General features: G+C 48.2%; 1 protein-coding gene across 5 annotated transcripts in view; it reads right to left on the bottom strand.

Annotated features, from left to right (window-relative positions):
* Positions 1-17,740, bottom strand: part of MGAT5 (alpha-1,6-mannosylglycoprotein 6-beta-N-acetylglucosaminyltransferase) — a 357,980-nt gene that overhangs the window by 30,836 nt on the left and 309,404 nt on the right. For all 5 annotated transcript variants that reach the window (XM_036858870.1, XM_036858869.1, XM_036858871.1 and 2 more), the window contains 2 exons: positions 9,351-9,500; positions 251-397 (listed from right to left, as the gene is read on the bottom strand). In XM_036858870.1, the coding sequence (XP_036714765.1) occupies positions 251-397; positions 9,351-9,500 (297 nt within the window). The remainder of the gene's footprint in view (positions 1-250; positions 398-9,350; positions 9,501-17,740) is intronic.

Here is a 17,740-nt window from a genome sequence, read left to right as displayed (position 1 = left end):
GATTGCTTCTCAGGATGGCACCTGCTGACAGTTGGCTAAAATACCAGGCGTACTATTCAGTCACCCCGATACGTCTGTTTTCTCAAGGATGATGATTCTTCAAGGAAGGATCCTCCTTCCACCCAACTAAGTGAAATGAAGTTGACAATACCTGCCGTCCAAGGCTCTGAGGTTCAAATGGGCTCCTAGCACTCAACAAACAGCTACCATTCATATGAGTGAAAGTAGAATGAGTTTTATAGATGCTTACCTCTCTCAGAGTTGGCTTGCCAATGAAAAAGTCTGTGTTTTTGCTGCTTTTGGGTGGGTTGAACTTGGGGTTCAGAAAAGCACATCCATTTGCGATGGCCTCCAAGGGAGCCGGGCCTTCATAAGGGAACCCAAGTCCAACAAACAGCTGTAAGACAGAGGAGCACACCACATGTAAACACATCAATCAGGACTGGCATCCCTGGCTCATGGGGGTCTCTTCTGGGCTCCATTCCTGTGCCGATGCCTCTGAGACTCTGGAAAGTTCCCAGGCCCTGGTTGGGGGTGGATAAATGAGAAGCCAGCTTACACCAGGGCCTGAAAAACATGACCAGGGACCTGTAAGCGCCCAGGAAGCTGCTCAGGTCATTATGAATTTCCCTCCTTTGTAAAAAAAAGTAAAGCAGTAAGTGTCAGGGTGGGCAGCTGAGGGGGTAGGGAGGTGGAGGTATTCAAAGAATAAAAACAACAACAAAACCCAAGACCCAACAATAATCTTTCTGTAACTTACCAAGAGACATGACTGCAAAAACACTTGCTTAACTAAACAGAAGGTTTCTTCATTGAACCAAAGGAACAACAGGCCCTTTCAGTGATGCCGGGAAGAGGGACAGAAAGGTCGCTGGGCGGTTTGATTACAGTTCACATGGAGCTGCATTAAAATGATGGTAGGTCAGCAAACATGGGTTTTCATAATGGGGTTTTCGCTGGGGGACACCAGCATCTTGGATTTTATTTTCCCCTCAATGTGGGGAGAGGGTGTAGAGCTGTAACTGGGCAAGGCTTTCCCACCCCAGCAAGTAAACCACGAGTTGTCCCCATGGCAGACAAGAGATGGCAGCAAAAACACATGTCAGAGTCCTCGCCGGGACCACGGCTGAGAGCCGCTGTGACAAAGGGGACTCCCTGCAGTTCAGTGGCATTGATTCCTGGGTCCAGAAATGAAACATCATCTCATAGAAAGGCATCCTTGCGTACCCTCCCCTCGGGGTATTTCACACCACTGGGCGGCTGTGGGTCCTGACGGGCTTGGTCCAAGTCTAGGCTTGGTGACGCGTGAGATCTCCCTACCCACATGAAGGAGCCTATCCTGAAATCTCTCCAGTCTCCCAGGCACATCAAGTGGCAAAGGATAACTGGGTCCCAGGGTGTCCTTTCCTTCTGCCATCATGTTGGGGAACATCCACACGGCCACGCCCCGAGAGTGAAGGATGCTGCTGAACCGGATATGGCTAGATGCTTGAGTCTCCTTTCCCGGGCCCTCTCCCCAGTAATCCTGTCTCTGCAGCTGCTTTAATCGAATGATGATCTGGAATACTTCTGCCTAGACAGCCCTGAGTCTAACCCCGGCAGCACTGGAAGATGCAACCCGTATGTGCTGGGCACTCAATTCCAGGGCTGAACGCGCAGCGTGGCCCATGTTAGACATATTGGAGAGTCATGAAGCCCCCGCAGGGAATTTTCTGGGGGCAAGAAACTAAAATCTCAGGTTTTCTGGAGAGATGCCCCATCTTATAACTGTATGTTCTTCTGCACAGAACATGGTACTTAACCTTTTTGTTGTTTGGAAGAATAACCTTTCATATCCTGTAAACCTTGAGATGACCCTCAGGGGTGTCCACAGAGAAGGGAACTGTGGAGGAAAAGCTTTGAGAAGCCAGCCGAGCTCTCACTGCTAGCTGAGTCATTTCTCCTGGAGCAGAAGAACCAGAGACACAGGGGTGAGGGAAAATGTGGTAGCAGAAGAGCTTGGAAGCTGTCTGCCATGAGGGCATGAAGAACTAGTCCCAAGACATCCCAGCTCTGTTAAATACGAAGAACCCAGGGTTACTATCCTTGAGGCTTTGGATTTCTGTGATCTGCCACCCCCAGCAGATTTTGGGGAGCAGGTGTTGGGTCTCTGGGGAAAAGAGGACCTCTGTCAGGCCGTGGCTGGGCTCAGGAAAGCACAGGACTTCCAGATCCTGGAAGATGCAGACAGGGGTCTCCGTGGGTTTAACCAGGGGCCCAGAGTGTTTTCTGACCTCTGAAAACCGGGACCTGCCATGAAGTGCTGATACCTCCATCAACACTAAATTACAAAGAATAACTTTGGAGGAAATGTAGGAAGCACAACGGTTGTCTATTTAAATAGAAAATCCTGGGAAAAAAATTTAATTAGCTCCTTCAGGCCCACCAATCTGAACCCATTAATTAAAAGGATTTGAGGCTGTTGCTTAATGGACTTGAATGGCACCTAGGTTTAATTATATGTGAATAACAATTTGCACCACCTCTTCTGCCCTGCTGGCATCCGAATATCTCAGTACACATAAACACTTTGGGCTAACTCTCCAAAGCCTCACCATTTCAGAATGAAGCTAAAGCAAATACCACACAATTTCTTGGCAATGAGTCTTCTCGTCACACTAATTAGGATCGCAGGAAATGCATTACTTGGAAACACCAAAATGACAGTTCTTTGTCACTTCTGTCAATAAGCAACCTTCCTTCTTGCTTCCTGTGTACTCACTACCTGTGACATTATAATGGAGCAGATGTATTAAGGTCAAATAGCACACCTGAGGTTTGAATGACAACAGGATAGGCAGAGAGGGTTTATCACCACCCAAGGGTATTGCATGAACTTCTGAGTGCTTATGGCCTTGCCACACACACTGGTACCTTAACCACACTAAATTGCTTTTCCCCTAGTTCCCCACTCCCCCCATCATTCTGCTCGCTTACAGATTTCCTTAGCACGGGGGCAAGAGAGACACTGCAAGAATGCATTCAAGTGCAGAGGCTTAACTCCTCAGGAGGACACAGCATATTTTATTGATGCTTCATCTGGCTTTCAGAAGCCTAGAATGTAATGAGGATCTTCCAGACGACGAGACATCTCCATGGCTGCAGCTCTGACCCCATCAATGAGCGTTTCTAAATAGAGCTTTAAATTACATGCTCTAAAATTTAACTTTTGAACTAACACTAAGGAAGAGAGAACAGATGAAGCTCTAGGATTGGGACGTCCCTACACGTCGACAAAGAGTTTAGTTAAGCCACTCAGATTTGTACTCTGTGTGAAAGGAGAAACGAAATTGTTTTAAACCCCTAAGCGGAGTAGTTCACAAAGAATCCTTTAAAGGTGGATAAAGGTAGTTCTGAGACCAGGACAATGTGGTGATTAAGAGCACAAGCTCTGGAGTCAGGCCGACCAGGTTTCCAACCCTGGCTGCATCATTTCCTAGCTCTGTAACTGTGGGAAATTGTTATATGCCTCTCTCTATGGATTATCTGAGGTCCACTGATAATGCATTCTCTCTAGCTGTGGGCCTTAGTCAAGGTAACACAAGCTCTCTAAACCTGTCTTTTCATGTGTAAAGTGGCGAAAGTAATCGTGCTTTATTTCATGGGGCTGCTCTGAGGATTCAAGGAGATACTTCATGGAAAGGATGTATTCCAAGGTTTGGCACTTAGTAAATGTTCGCTAAACGCTAGTCCAAGTTCAAACCCAGGTTCAACTTGACGTGCAGCACGCACACGACCTTTTGTTGTCTAGCTGGAGTTTGCTGTGCAGGAGTTGTGGTTGTGGGGTTTTACAAGAGGTTCAGCACCTGCTTACGTGTATTTATGAGTTCTCTGTGTTTCATAAAGTACCTGGATTAAAAAACAGGGGGGGGGCATCCATCAGAAGAGAGAGGGGACATGGTTTACAGTGACTGCCTCAAGCGAAGGTCAGTCCCATGAGCCACATGCTATGGCTAAGCCTTACTTGTTTATTCTTCACATAATGATTGGGAATCATTACATTTTTGATAATAGGTATCCCTTTTATATCTTTAAAAAGAATCCATACAAGGCTGGGAATGGAGAAAATTTATTTTCCTGATAGGTGATGCTTTTGTGTAGCCGGCAAGGTCCCCTCTCTGGACATCTGTCTTCCCTTTTGTACCCAACGCTGATGGAAGAGAAAACAGTGGCCAAAATCTCTCCCTTATATGTTTGGCTACGCCCTCTCCTGGGCTCCATAAGCCCCTAACCTACCCTACCTGAAGACTGTCTCCTAAAGGTCTAGAAGGGCAAAGGAGACAAAGACAATGATACTTGCCAAGCACGTTTAAGCACCCCAGGTTAGTCAGTATTGGCCACTAAATCAAAGGTCATTTCCTGGAGACCAGCTCACTGGGTAGACTCCCAGACTATGCCCACTATGTAAGTGGCCTTCCAGAAACAAAACAAAAAATCCAACAACAACATCAAGATCACAAGTCCCTGCCCTTCGGTCATTTGGAAGCCCCAGCACAAAATCAAATGCATTGCAATTTGCATTGCGAAAGCATATTACCCTGGAGGTGGGGAGGAAGAGAACATTCAGATACATGTACAACTGTAGATGCCGACCATCTTCAGCTGTGCCAGCATGCAATGCCTACCATGAAAAGGCAGCTCAGGTGCACCTCCTTGGAGAAGCTGTCCGGACCACCCCTCTCACCCCAATAGCTCACCAGGCCTACCCCTCACCTCTTAACAGTGAGGAGGCATCACAGGCCTGGCTCACCACCACGGTTAAGATGGGCTCTAACGGTACCGAGGTCAGAGGATTTTAGTGATGAAGAAAGAATTCACAGAAAGGGCTTAACACAGGGAAGGGTTAGAGAAACGGTCGTTCCTGATGCAGTGAAACCCCATGGTCATGCCCCGTGATAACATGAATGGGTTGTGTGTATCTGGGTGTGAGGAGGTGCCTTTGTTCTTGAAACCTCATTCGGAGAGGTTAATGAATCCTATGTCCATACATTCTTCATTCTATATACATATGTGGGAGGGGAGGGGGGAGGATGGAGCATGTGTGCATGGGTAAGTGTATGCAAATTATTTTCCACCTAGTTGGAATGGGAATGGCTTTTGGGACCTGTCACCAGGACGAAACCTGCTTGACTGCCTGAGGTTGGATACGGCAGGACCTCAAGTAGACACGGAAGACGGATTGCTCCAGCAGTAAGCTCGCTCTTGGGCTCTCTCTCACAGGGCCTGAGGATGTGGGCAACACCACGGAGAGGCAAGCACGGGATATCAGAAGGACAGTGTCCCTTGTTGGGGAGATCTTGGAGATCTAGGCACATGATTCAGGAGAAAAGCAAGAAATCACTCCTAGGGGCACGGCCCCAAGATCCCAGATGGCCAGTGGATTTCTTCTGGACTCCTTCCTTCATTCTTCATACGGTTATCTGAAGGCCTCTATAAGCCAGGCCCTGAGAAGGTACCTGTCAACAGAACAAGCAGAGCCCCTGGGTTCTCATGGAGCCGCAAGAGCGTCTGGTCCACTGGTCGTGGCTGCCTTGGGCCCTGGGTTTCTGAGAGAGCTTGTGTAACCACATCCAAGCTTGTGGGAAGAGCCACGGTTGATAGGGGGGGTCAGACCCGAGGATGGAATAGAACAGGGACAGTAGTACATACTGCCTATCTTCCAACCCTGCCCGGGCTTCTAGGCGAGTCCCACAGCTAAGCTGCTGAGCTGACATGGGAGGGAAACAGGGCCGCCATGCCCCCATCCAAGGGCTGGAGGGGGAAATGGCCAGAGTTGTGGGCAGAAAAGGTGTGTGGCAACAGCAGGAGAAGCAGCTGCTTCTTCCTCTGCTTTCCCACAGCCAGATTTGTTCTCGACTCTCACTGTCAGAAAGGGAGGTACCCGTTTGGGCTCACTCCAAATGCTCCTCCAAGCCAGCGTGGGATGCAAATGCCCCAATCTGTAAGGAAATTCCCCTGGTGAGACTCGGGGAGGTGGGCACAGGGAGGGGAAAATTAGGAAGGAGAAGAAAGAAATCATGTTAAGAGAGATGGGGACTGAAGCCAAAAATAAAAACACGCCACCCCAGTTCCGTCCTTATTTGCTGGCTTAAATTGCTCTCCTGGAGTTTGCTGGCCCGAATGACTCGTCTCTGGTCTTTTGATAAATAATGAATTCATCCACATTTATATGCCGATTAGAAGAGTCTTCTACATTCAACAACTTCCCAGCTCCTGAGCCCCGACTTGAGGGTTACACTGAATCCCTCCTGTCTCCGTAGGTTCTGTGGGCCCTTCATGAGGGCCCCTCCTCGCACGCAGGGACACAATTCTGCCGAGGAGACAGTTTTCTGGGCTTGGTGCAGAGAATCAAAGATGGCTCATAAAGAAAAATAATAAGTCAAAAGCTGATTATGCATCAATCATTTCAATATGTCTCTAGACCTTGAGGGGCACCCGACTTGCTTCCCTCTCCCATAACGAGTCTGAGGAACGTGCAAACCCCATTCATTCCACACACATTTGCTTCTCTGCATCCCCAGTTCCGCACTTTCGATGTGGATTGGAATAAATCACTTTTAAATTGCTCAGAGACACCGAGGAAGGAGTTAGAGGCAGAAAGGGTTATAAATGCAAAGCCTGACTAGTCTTTAGTGTCATTATTCCAAAGCCCAAGATTCATTCATTTCAGTACTGCTGCGGGGTTCTGGGTAGAAGGGGAGCCTCAGCGACACACTGCCTCATTTTCATCATATTTGCTGACCGTTTCAGCCATAATTCCACTCGGAGTCCTTTCATATATTCTAGTCCTGTGAACAGGCAATACCAAATGGGATCAGTGACATCCTCTGAAAGTACCAGTTTTTCAAGGATAAACAGATGACCCTTACACTCAAAATTCCAGCTGTAATCCTTGGGTAATCTCGGGCAATCTCCGACCTCATGGCCTGGGCCTTTCAGGCCTCTTCTCTGTTGCTCTCCAGACATCAGGGACCTTAGCTTCGGCCTACCTCTCATTCTCTGACAGGGTAAGTGGATGGTCTGTAAGTAAGTGTTCTTTTAAGATTTGCAAGGCTGAGTAAGACATTCGCACAGCTGGGTTAATAGAAGCGTGTGGGGCAGTGACGACAGAGAAGCAGCGCGGCCAACTGTAATTTTAAAGGAGCTTGAGCTTTTCCCACAATCTGATGCGGGGAAAAGGAAAATGAAGCAAAAATAGCATTGCGGCTAAAGAGCCCGGACTTTCTAATGATTCTAAAATGTCCTCCTAAGACAGAAGGTGAACGGAAAGCAAACAGTACAAACCGGGGAGCTCTGGTGATGGCCACCATCATCAGACTGCAGATGACCTTGTAAGGAAATAAAGTCTTAATGAAACAAACCAGATCTTTGGCCAAGGAGAGAAATTTATCAAGTGAATTTATTCACGGCATCACACACATGACTTGGGAGGTAGAAATGATCAAATGCATTTACCTACGGAGAAACTGAGGCAGAAAGGAGATGCAGATTCTTTTGGCTTGTGAGTATCCACTGAATGTTCTTAAGTTTGTATGTTTTTTTCATGAGGCTGGTACGTCGAGGGCCTAGCAGACCTTTCACTTGCAATAAAAAAATCACGAGTCAGGGTTACCTCCAGGGTGACCTCAGTGACAATGGACAAGCCCAACTCTCTAGTCTATTTCCTCCTGTTCAGAATAAAGTTAACAGTAATACCTGCCCTGCCTACCTCTGAAGGCTGTGGTGAGAAGTAAACAGGACAGCATATGTGAATGTGCTTTCCCACACTGAAGTATCACACACACTGATCAGAAATGCTACGATGCCACAGAAGCTCATCCGCTTAGCGTCTCTCCTCTACCTTGACAATGAAAATGAAGTCAGGACCAGAGCTGAACAATTCACTATTGATAATGCAGGGCAGGGATCATGCTTGTTTTCTTTGCTCCTGTATCCCTTGCATGATGCCTGGCACATAGGAGCTGCTCGAGACATATTTGTAAAATTCACAAATAAGAGCTTATTAATAAACATGAATTTTCATGATATGTATTGCAATCCTCTTTACTTATCTAAATAATTTACTGAAGTCTGATATATGTGTCTAATACCTGTGATGTTATCGTGTTCAATACCATAACCCTTTTAATGGATTGCAGTATTTTACCTAAAGAACGTGTAGCATTTAGAGGCAGGAATCAGCAATCTATGCCATAAACATGCGAAAAGCTGCTCTACCTCACTCATAAAGAGAGAAAGGTAACAAGCACTGACTGATAGACTGTATAATATCTGCGGAGCCATTTTGGCTATAACCTTTAAAACTACAAATGTATATATCCTTTAGCCCAGCTATTTCTGATACGGAAAGATTTTTAAGATATATACGTTTAATTTTTTTTAAAAAGAGCTTGTTAATAAACATGAGGAATACATCAACGTGCCAACCAACCCTTCAAGGCCCAACACTGATCTATTTGCAGGTCCCCTAACCTCACCGGATGCGTTCATGGCAGAATTATAGGAAGGGCAGAGACCACTGGGTGGACACCCCCAGGATGTGAAAACACCACACTCATCATGCTACTGAAACGACCATCCATCAGTTGCTCCTACCCACCTACCCACACCACGTGGCCTGAATTCTACATCTGTGACATTCAGACCCTCAGCCCCTTCTCAAATTTTATCTTCCACTATTTCCCGACACACAGACTCGCTGGGTTGGTCTCTTGACTCTCCTGGGTGTGTCATCTCCACCTCCACCACCTGACTCACTGCCGTCTGTGCCAAATGCCAGGTGCCTCCACACCTGCATCCTTCATCTCTCACAGCTCTCACGATGCCTTCCTTGCTCCCTGAGCCCCCAAGGACTCTTCCCTTGTCTGAACTTCTCCAGTGTTCAGTACAAAAGTTCTGAACAAGCAGGTGTGATGAAAAGCTAGTTGGGGGACGGGTTCCTTGAACAGGGGTGATTGGAGAGGTGGAGGAGTTAAGTGCCCCAGTCTTGCTGGGAAAGCTGCTGCTCTCTGAGAACGTCTGATACCCTACTTTTCCTGTTTGCCACCATGTCCCCAGCCCCTCACTTGATGCTTCTTGGCACAAAGCAGGTCCTCAGTAAATAAGTTTTAAATGGTAGCAACCTCCTTTCACAATTTGCTAACTATTAAGCTACAGCTAGTCTAGAAAACCACTGCCCAGCAATGACGTGAAGATCAACGGTACCACTGAAAAGAAAGCACCGAAGATTCTGATCCCATTTGCAATGGTGAGAGAAACAAACCTCCGCACAAGAATACTGATGCAGTTTTACAAAACTACAAAAAACTTACCTTGGTTTCTCGGAGAAGAAACTGCAAGTCCCGTCCACTGAGGATCCCGTGGTTTTTCACGTAACTGGGAATGTTCTTTGTGCTGGAGCCGTAAACAGTCGCGTGCACTTCCGTGTACGTGTGAATGATGTCCAAGTAGAGCTTCTTATTCTAAAGAGGGGACACAAGGAGAAGGTATTTCTCTTTTCGTTCTCATAAAAACCTGCCTCATAGCTGGAGGCCACAGAGACAGGAGCTCTTAACATGGAGACTGCATGAATTTGGCAACCCAATTCCTAAAACTTCTTTGAAAAGTAATCTGACTGGATTTTGAGGGTAAAAACAGTCACATGGATACTGTACAATTCTGCAAGAAGAAACATATCCTATAGCGACATACTACTGAATACCAACGATGGCGAGACCAATTGAAGTATTGGTATTTTGAAGTATTGTCCTAGCCTTGTAAATTACCGGGGACCCAACACTTTGCTTTTGGCTTGTCCTCCTTATGGGGGAGTAAGTTTGGTGAAGGAAAGCTCAGAGAAGGCAGTCAGTTGGATTGGAATATTTATCTGGAGACGCTAAACTGTCCCCGAGGAACGCAAACATCCGCAGCTCTTGCCAGTATTTCTAGTGATGATTAACTCATGTTGTCAGAACTGGATCCCACCTAATTCGGATCATGGGGAGATGAGAGTTTCCCACAGTATACCCTGATTGACTCAGCAGATGCCGAGATAATGAGAATATCCAGGTAGACAAAAGTGGAAAAAATGTTAAATGGAAACTCTGATGAGCCCTGAAAACATTCAAGAGTAGTTTTACTTTTCTTAGAAGCAAAACAAAACCTCTCCTCTGTGTTGGTAGGTACTGAATTTCGAGGCACATTTTCTAAATCAAAACCACCTGCAAGGAGGAAGCAAGCTCCCTTTCCCTTCCTCTTCACGTTTCCGTGTGACTAAGTCACACAAGCTGGATTTTGTGGGTTGTCTTTTGGGGTTTTTTTTTTTTTTGGACATTTGAAAGATTCAAGTTCTGTAATGTTTTCCAGTTGTATAAAAGTGGGACAGGGTTTTTCCCATTTGAAGCCTGTTTTCACACACTCCAGGAAAGTGTAATAATCGCCGGTTTTGTGACTTAAGACCGCAAGGGACACGCGGGTGTGGCACCAGCAGCCGCAGAGCACATGATGGGGAAGCTGGCGCCGAAGAGAGGAGGGGCAGCAACACCCCGGGGGCGCGGGGCCCTCACTCTGACCTGGTAGGGCAGCTCCAGGCATCCCGAGCCCGGTTCAGGGTCTACCCTCTGCCTACATCTCGCAGGTGAGAATATTACAAAGCACTCAACTTTGGGGGATACATGTTTCAAATCCTGTATCCAAAGTCTTCATGACTGGAAAACCAGTACAGTCCACAGTCTCCATTTTATGCACTGAATGATTTTCTTTTGTTTGGAATCAATCAAGTCCACCCCTGCACCCTACTGTGGGAATAAAATGAACATTCCGACTTAAAGTCTAATTTCATGCCACGTTCGGCGTGGCTGGAAGATGCTAAATTCATTACCTCAGAGATGTATACCCTTCCATTCGTGCAGAGGTGACTAGGAACAGTTTATAAACCATGACTCCCATTCAGCTTGAGCCAAATTTAGGATCATCTTCCTGGTGTGAGTTAATTGGAGGGGGTCTATGACACAGTTTTTGTGCTAGAGGGACCTGATTACTCCTGAGCCCACAAACCCCCTTCTCAGGGGCTCTACCTCCACCCCAGCCCCTGGTAGGTAGGCAAGGGCTTCTGTAACCCTGCCCACCCCCTGCCACTCCTGACCGGCCCAGGGTGTGTCTGACCTGAGGGGGACCCATCCCCAAGCTGGCCGGCAGCCTGGGACAGTGTGGCCGGGCTCAGGACAATGAGCTGAGCTAGTCAGACCCTCTCTCAGGAGCTCAGAATCCTGCTCACAGAGAGATGACTGACAGACGGCTGGGGTTTTGGAGCAAAAAGGTCATGCAGTGTTGGAGTCCGAGCAGTTACGGACCAGATGCAAGTTCTGGGGAAGTCAGATGCCAGTCTTGGGGGTGGGGGTGAGAAGAGAACCAGGTAAGAGCTGAAAGGAGAAGAGGGAGACAAAGATGCATAATGGGTAATAAGAGGGACCTGGAGTGACTGCGACCTAGACATTCCCCCTGTGAGTGTGATAGAAAGAGCGCAGGGGTGGGGAGGGAGGAGGGGAGAAGGAGGGGGGAGGTGGAGGGAGAGGGTGAGAGCAAGGGGGAGGAAGAGAGAGAAAGGCGGAGTGGGGAAAGAGGAGGGGAGGGGGGAAGAGGAGGGGGAGGGGGAGAGAGGAGGGGAGGGGGGAGAGAGGAGGGGAGGGGGGAGAGAGAAGGGGAGGGGGGAGAGAGGAGGGGAGGGGGAAAGAGGAGGGGGAGGGGGAAGAGGAGGGGAAGGAGGAGGGGGAGGGGAGAGGATGGGAGGGGGAGAGGAGGGGGAGGGGGAAGAGGAGGGGGAGGGGGAAAGAGGAGGGGGAGGGGGAAGGAGGAGGGGGGAAAGAGGAGGGGAGGGGGAGAGATGAGGAGGAAGGGAAAGAGGAGGGGGGAGGGGGATGGGGAGAGAGGAGGGGGATGGGGAGAGAGGAGGGGGAGGAGGGGAGGGGGAAGAGGAGGGGAGGGGGAAAGAGGAGGGAGAGAGAAAGATGGGGGAGGGGGAGACACACTGATGAGGGGGGAGGGAGGGGAAGGAGAGAGTTAGAAGAGGGGATGGAAAGAAAGGTAAAAGGTGGAGGACGAAGGGAGAGGAAGAGAGGAGAGACTGAGAAAGGAAAGCAGAGAGACAGAAGAGAGAAAAGCAGGGCCCAGAGGTGCTTCTGGGTCCCACCCCATCGGCCCGAGTCTGTCTGGATCCTTAGAATAATAGCAGATGCCCGAACTTCCCCCTCTCCTCCCCAACTCTTTTGTTTGGGCTACTCTGGGTGGATCCCTCCCATCTAAAGGGAGGCCTGTCAGGATGTCATGCAGGGCTTTTGGCAGGGATGGGGGTGGGGGCAGGCATCTTTTCTTTAATAAAGCAAATAGAGACACTTCCCTGTGAAAAACCAGCTGCTCACTAGTCAGGATGGACCAACAGCCCCTGAGCCAGGTCCGCAGAGAGCGACAAAGGAGAACAGTGAATGATCACCCAGGTCCTAACCTGGAGATGAATACTCACTTGCAGACAAACTCAAGGTTAGGATTCCCACACCAAACGCCTGGGAAGACACATGTCCTGCCATCCATCCCAGAAAAGGTTGGGGCTCCTTGAAGTTTAACAAGGGGGCAAGTTCAGGCAAAGAGAAAGAAGTATATGCCAAGGCTGATAAAGTCTATGAACTTATTAACAAGAAGGCACGGTAAAGTCTGAAAGCAGAAATTCCTTTCAGAGAGGATTTCTGTAATTTCATGAAGGAGGAAATCACAACAGGTTATTAGAGGGAAAAAGAAATGTTTCAGATATAACCCTAACCTTTCAAGATGACACGACAATGAAGTGATTCCACCTCAGGTCTCTCGTTGCCACTTGTCAGAATTCCGAAGAAATCTGGCCAGGGCGATTCCCCAGGGTGAGCCGCCACCTTCCTTCCCAAAGTGAATGCTCACCGGATGCGAAGGGAACCCAAAGAGGCATCGCCAGCTCCAAACCACTGCCTGAATTTCCCAAAATCCAACTGCCTCCCGAACCTCCCCTCCTGGGTTGCCACGGACACTTCCACGCCTTAACGGGTCATTCAGTGCCTTACTTTCCCAGACCAGAAACCCTACCCCCAGGCTCCCGATCTCAGGGATTGGCATTCGTCTCCTAGCCAGGTACCAGAATCACACTTGGCATTCCACACATCAAATTAGTCACAAAGCCCTGCTGATTCTGCCTCCGTAATATCAAATTGTCTCCTCCTGTCCAGGCTTTGATCCTCGCTCACTTGGACTGTGCCAGGATGAACACAACCAGAGCTTAACAATCTGCCTGCAGCTCAAAAAGGTGATAAAATGAGTCCGTGGTTTCTACAAGTGAGCAGTGGTGCTGGGACGGATTGCAGAAGAATCTGTGTGGCTTGATGCCATTTTTTAACCATGCAAAGCAGGAGTAGTCAGTGATATGCATATCAACAATATTTTTACATATGGGCATTTGGAGTTAACTACAAAAATATGCATGGGGATGACAGATACAAACTTCCAGCTATTGATCACTGAGGAGGGAAGGGCGGGTTTGGGGAGGTGGATGGAGCTTTCATGACATTTGAACTATATCATTTTTCTCTTAAGAAAACTACTGGACAATATGAACATCTATACATCTGGGTGGTGGGCATATTTGATATACTTCACAATTAAAATAGAAAAATTAAAATACATGCAATCAAGAAAGAACAGAAACCAGCGGTATGACACCAAAGCTTGCACCACTGCCATCTCACTGAAGGACCTAGTTTTTGCCAAGAAGAGGTTCAAAGGATCTCCGTCTCTCCTCAACGGAAAATGCTATCTTTTGTGTTTAAGAAATAAGGATAAATTAGGAGTTTGGGATTAACATATACACACTACTATATATAAAATAGATAACCAACAAGGACCTACTACATAGCACAGGAAACTCTACTCAATATTCTGTAATAACCTATATGGGAAAAGAATCTGAAAAAGAATAGATACATGTATATGTATAGCTGAATCACTTTGCTGTACTCCTGAAACTATCACAACATTGTGAATCAACTATACTCCAATATAAAATAAAAATTAAGAAAAAAAAAAAAAAAGAAAGAAGGCGCTGCAGTTTTGTAAATTAATCATGGTCCTCGCCTGCCTTTCCCCACCCACGGGAAGGCCCCCAGTGGGAGGGGTATGTGTGCAAAAGGGACCCTTCCCCTCCTGATTTTGGACATCCAGGCCCACGGTCAAGGTGACACCCCGGAACTGGATCAATATCACTCTCCAGAAAGCTTTCCTCCTCTGACTTAAGAGACCAAGGTCAGAGAAAATCGTCTCCACCATAAACCCCATCACCTACACACTTGTTGAGACACAGTCCAAAAGGGCTTGCAGCGAGTCACCACGCCGCAGCATGCCACCACCCCTGTCTCGGGGGTGAGAGATGCCTCCAAAAGGCCCCAGCTAGCAGCCTGCAGCCCCTCAATGCTCTCGGTCTTCAGTGCAATTTAAATTCCCATTAAATACAACCCATCAAACTGATTACAATTTCAATCTACCTAAACTCATTTAAATCTACCTACACTCATTAGGAGGCAGGGGATGGGAAGATGCTAAGGAAAAGGAGAGAACACGCTGGGGCCAAGGAGCAGGGCTTTCAGTGTGTAGCTGGCGGCAGCTTTGTTTGCAGAACTGGTCGTAAGATATTCAGAGCTTGAATGGAGAGCTTTAGGAAAACAATTCAATCTAAAGCAACACTCGCTTGAGGCCTTAGCAGGGGGAGAGGTAGAAGGCAGAACCGCACAATCTGGAGCCCTTTTCTTTTCCAGCTGGTGAATCAGGGGTACAGGAAGGCTCTTTGGCGAATGGTAGCGTTCTGAGCTTTGGATTGCAGTGGACATTATGTACTTTCCTTCCCATCAACACCCTTGCTCCCCATGGCAGATATGCACCTCCCTTCTCCTGGACCCTCCTTCCCCTCATCCACATGGCACCTTGTGGCCTCCCATTTAAAAGATAATAATTCTGCTGCCCTGCACAGAGTTAGTTGGTCCATGGAGAGCGCCTGGTAAGTGCTAAGCCAGTGGGCGTCCTTCCCAGGAAGGGCTGAATGGGTGTGAAGAGCCAGTCCCTCTCCAGAGCCAAAGCAGTGAGTGGGTAACCAGGCTGCCAAAGCCAGCATCAGTCCCGTTGCATGAAGGTCAGGCTCCAGACAGAGAAAAAGAAAGTCGTCACAAAGAGAAGGTCAAGTGTGAGAGGGTGCATGTCCCAGCAGGGTATTGGTCCACTGTTCCAGTTACATCTCTGCCCAGGGCATGCCTGCCCTTCCCTGGGTTCTGAGAGTCCCCCAATCCTAAGCTAGGAAAGCTGGGCTTCTGCCATTTCAGCAGAAAGAATCCTGACAAGTACACTTGTGATCAGATTCTTTATTTTGAGCATCATGGATTTTTAACCATTTTTATAGTAGCTTCCTCTTCTTCCCTGGCAAATACAGGAATTGGTTTATTCCATGACTTTATGAATGAATACACAATGATGAATCATATATTTTCTTTAGGAAACCACAAGGCCATAGAGTATGCCTCACCCCACACTAGGCACGGAAGCCCTTACTGATTGCTACTGTGATGTATCTCCCTGAAAGGCTGGGGCTGGGCTTGTTGCCTCTACAGAATGAAGATCTTGTACATCTTTCTCTACTCCAGCCTCCTCCATTCACTCCGGCATCCATCCCCTCCTGCTTGGACCGCTGTCCTCGTCTCTGAGCGGCGCTTCTTGTCTGAATGGTGACACCCCTTACGAGCCTTCTCAGATTCCCCGGACTGCCTGCTCTTCTTTCTCTTTCTCAGCTGGTGCTCACACAAGCCAGGCTCCCCTCTGCTGTCAGACTGGGAAGAAGCTACACCAGGGATGAGGGGCATGGGTTGGGGGGGACCTCCATCCCCAAATAGCATCCCAGATGTATGGGACGCCAGTTCCCTGTGACGTGAACCAGGGCCAAAGAGAAGCAGGAAACGGGAGGGAGGCTCTTTTCTCTCCTCTACAGACTATGCCAAGGTAAGAGTCCGTCCCTCCTTGCAAACCTTCCAGGGGGTCCAGAGTGCCCAGCGCCCATGCTGCTGTGTCTGTGTGGCTTCTGGTGAAGCAGGAGCCAGCCTGCATCCATCTGGTACTTCTCCTGGCCCCTTCCCTTCATCCTTACAGCCCTGGGCTTGCACCCCCTTCCCCAACAAGTAGTAATATATCAATCTTTGTCTCAGGCCCCCTTTCTAGAAGCTCTGGGCTAAGACACGATTTCTAGGATCTCAGTCCTTCAATCCACCCTCCCCAGTGCCACAGTTCCCAAAACTGAAGATTTAGTTCCCCTCTATAAAAGTTTTCAGGGGGCTTCCCTGGTGGTGCAGTGGTTGAGAATCTGCCTGCCAATGCAGGGGACACGGGTTCGAGCCCTGGTCTGGGAAGATCCCACATGCCGTGGAGCAACTGGGCCCGTGAGCCACAATTACTGAGCCTGCGCTCTGCAACAAGAGAGGCCGCGATAGTGAGAGGCCCGCGCCCCGCGATGAAGAGTGGTCCCCACTTGCCACAACTAGAGAAAGCCCTCGCACAGAAACAGAGACCCAACACAGCCATAAATAAATAAATAATTAATTAAAAAAAGACTTTCTCTCCCTAAAAAAAAGTTTTCAAAGGCTCCTCATGGCAATGAGAGACCACCTCCCCAACTGCACACACGAGGATCTTCACAACCATGGGCTTCTACAGGCTCACCAGCTTCACCTCCGGCCATGCCCTCTCCTCCTTTGCTTCAGGTCCCCCTACAACTTACTCCATATTCCCGAACCTCTCCTGCTCTCTCGCACGTGTCTGGCCTGCCATCGCATCGTCTTCCCCTGAGACGCCCTTCTTTCCTCCTTCCTTTTCTCTCCTGAATGGACTCCTTCCCCCTCATCCTTTACAAGTCGGCATTCCTGGGCTCACCCAGGGGAAGTTAGCTACCGCCTCCTGTGTACCCTTGGTATCTTCCTGCTTGGCCCCTTTGGGCTGCGCTGTCACTCTATGTGTCCACGCAATGGGACTGTGAACTTCTGAAGGTCAGGATACTGTAGGTTCTGTGACCGCAGACACCTGGCACAGAGCAGGTGCTCGGTAAACCCACACTGGCTGCATGAAGAAGACTAAGAGGGCGCACGGAACAACAAGGCACTTACAGGAAAAGATGTCTCAGGCACGGCCCAGCTCCTCCCACCTACTGTAGCCCCGCCCACCTTCCCACCCTGTTTCAGGAGCCAAGTTCTTCTACGTCAAAACCTGCTCCCAGCAAATGAGCTTAAGGTCCGTGACTTCACCTAAGGATGTATTTGAATCAAAATAAAATAAAAAGAGAGTTGCAAACCTTAAAAGATGTATTTCATGGTTGATTCATCTTCCTTTCAACAGAGCTACCAAGTATAAGGTTCTCTCTTGAGTTGTGAGGTCAAAGAAAGGGAGGGAGCAAGAGACAGACAAAAAGAAACTACCTCACCTGCCTGCTCCTGAAGTCGAAAATTCAACAAAGATGAAAAATTCTTTTATTCCAAGATTAGAAGTCAAGTTCTAAAATGCAAATCTCTGTGAATTTCAGCAGTGAAGCAGAAACAATTTATATTACAGAATAATTTCAAGTCTTTGCAGTCCTTGGCTCATTTATTTCAAGTAACCTCCCAAGGTTAAGGTGGGTGTGTGT

The sequence above is a fragment of the Balaenoptera musculus genome, chromosome 7, assembly GCF_009873245.2.
Source record: "Balaenoptera musculus isolate JJ_BM4_2016_0621 chromosome 7, mBalMus1.pri.v3, whole genome shotgun sequence".
Taxonomy (NCBI): Eukaryota; Metazoa; Chordata; class Mammalia; order Artiodactyla; family Balaenopteridae; genus Balaenoptera; species Balaenoptera musculus.
This window is presented reverse-complemented; position numbering and strand designations above follow the sequence as displayed.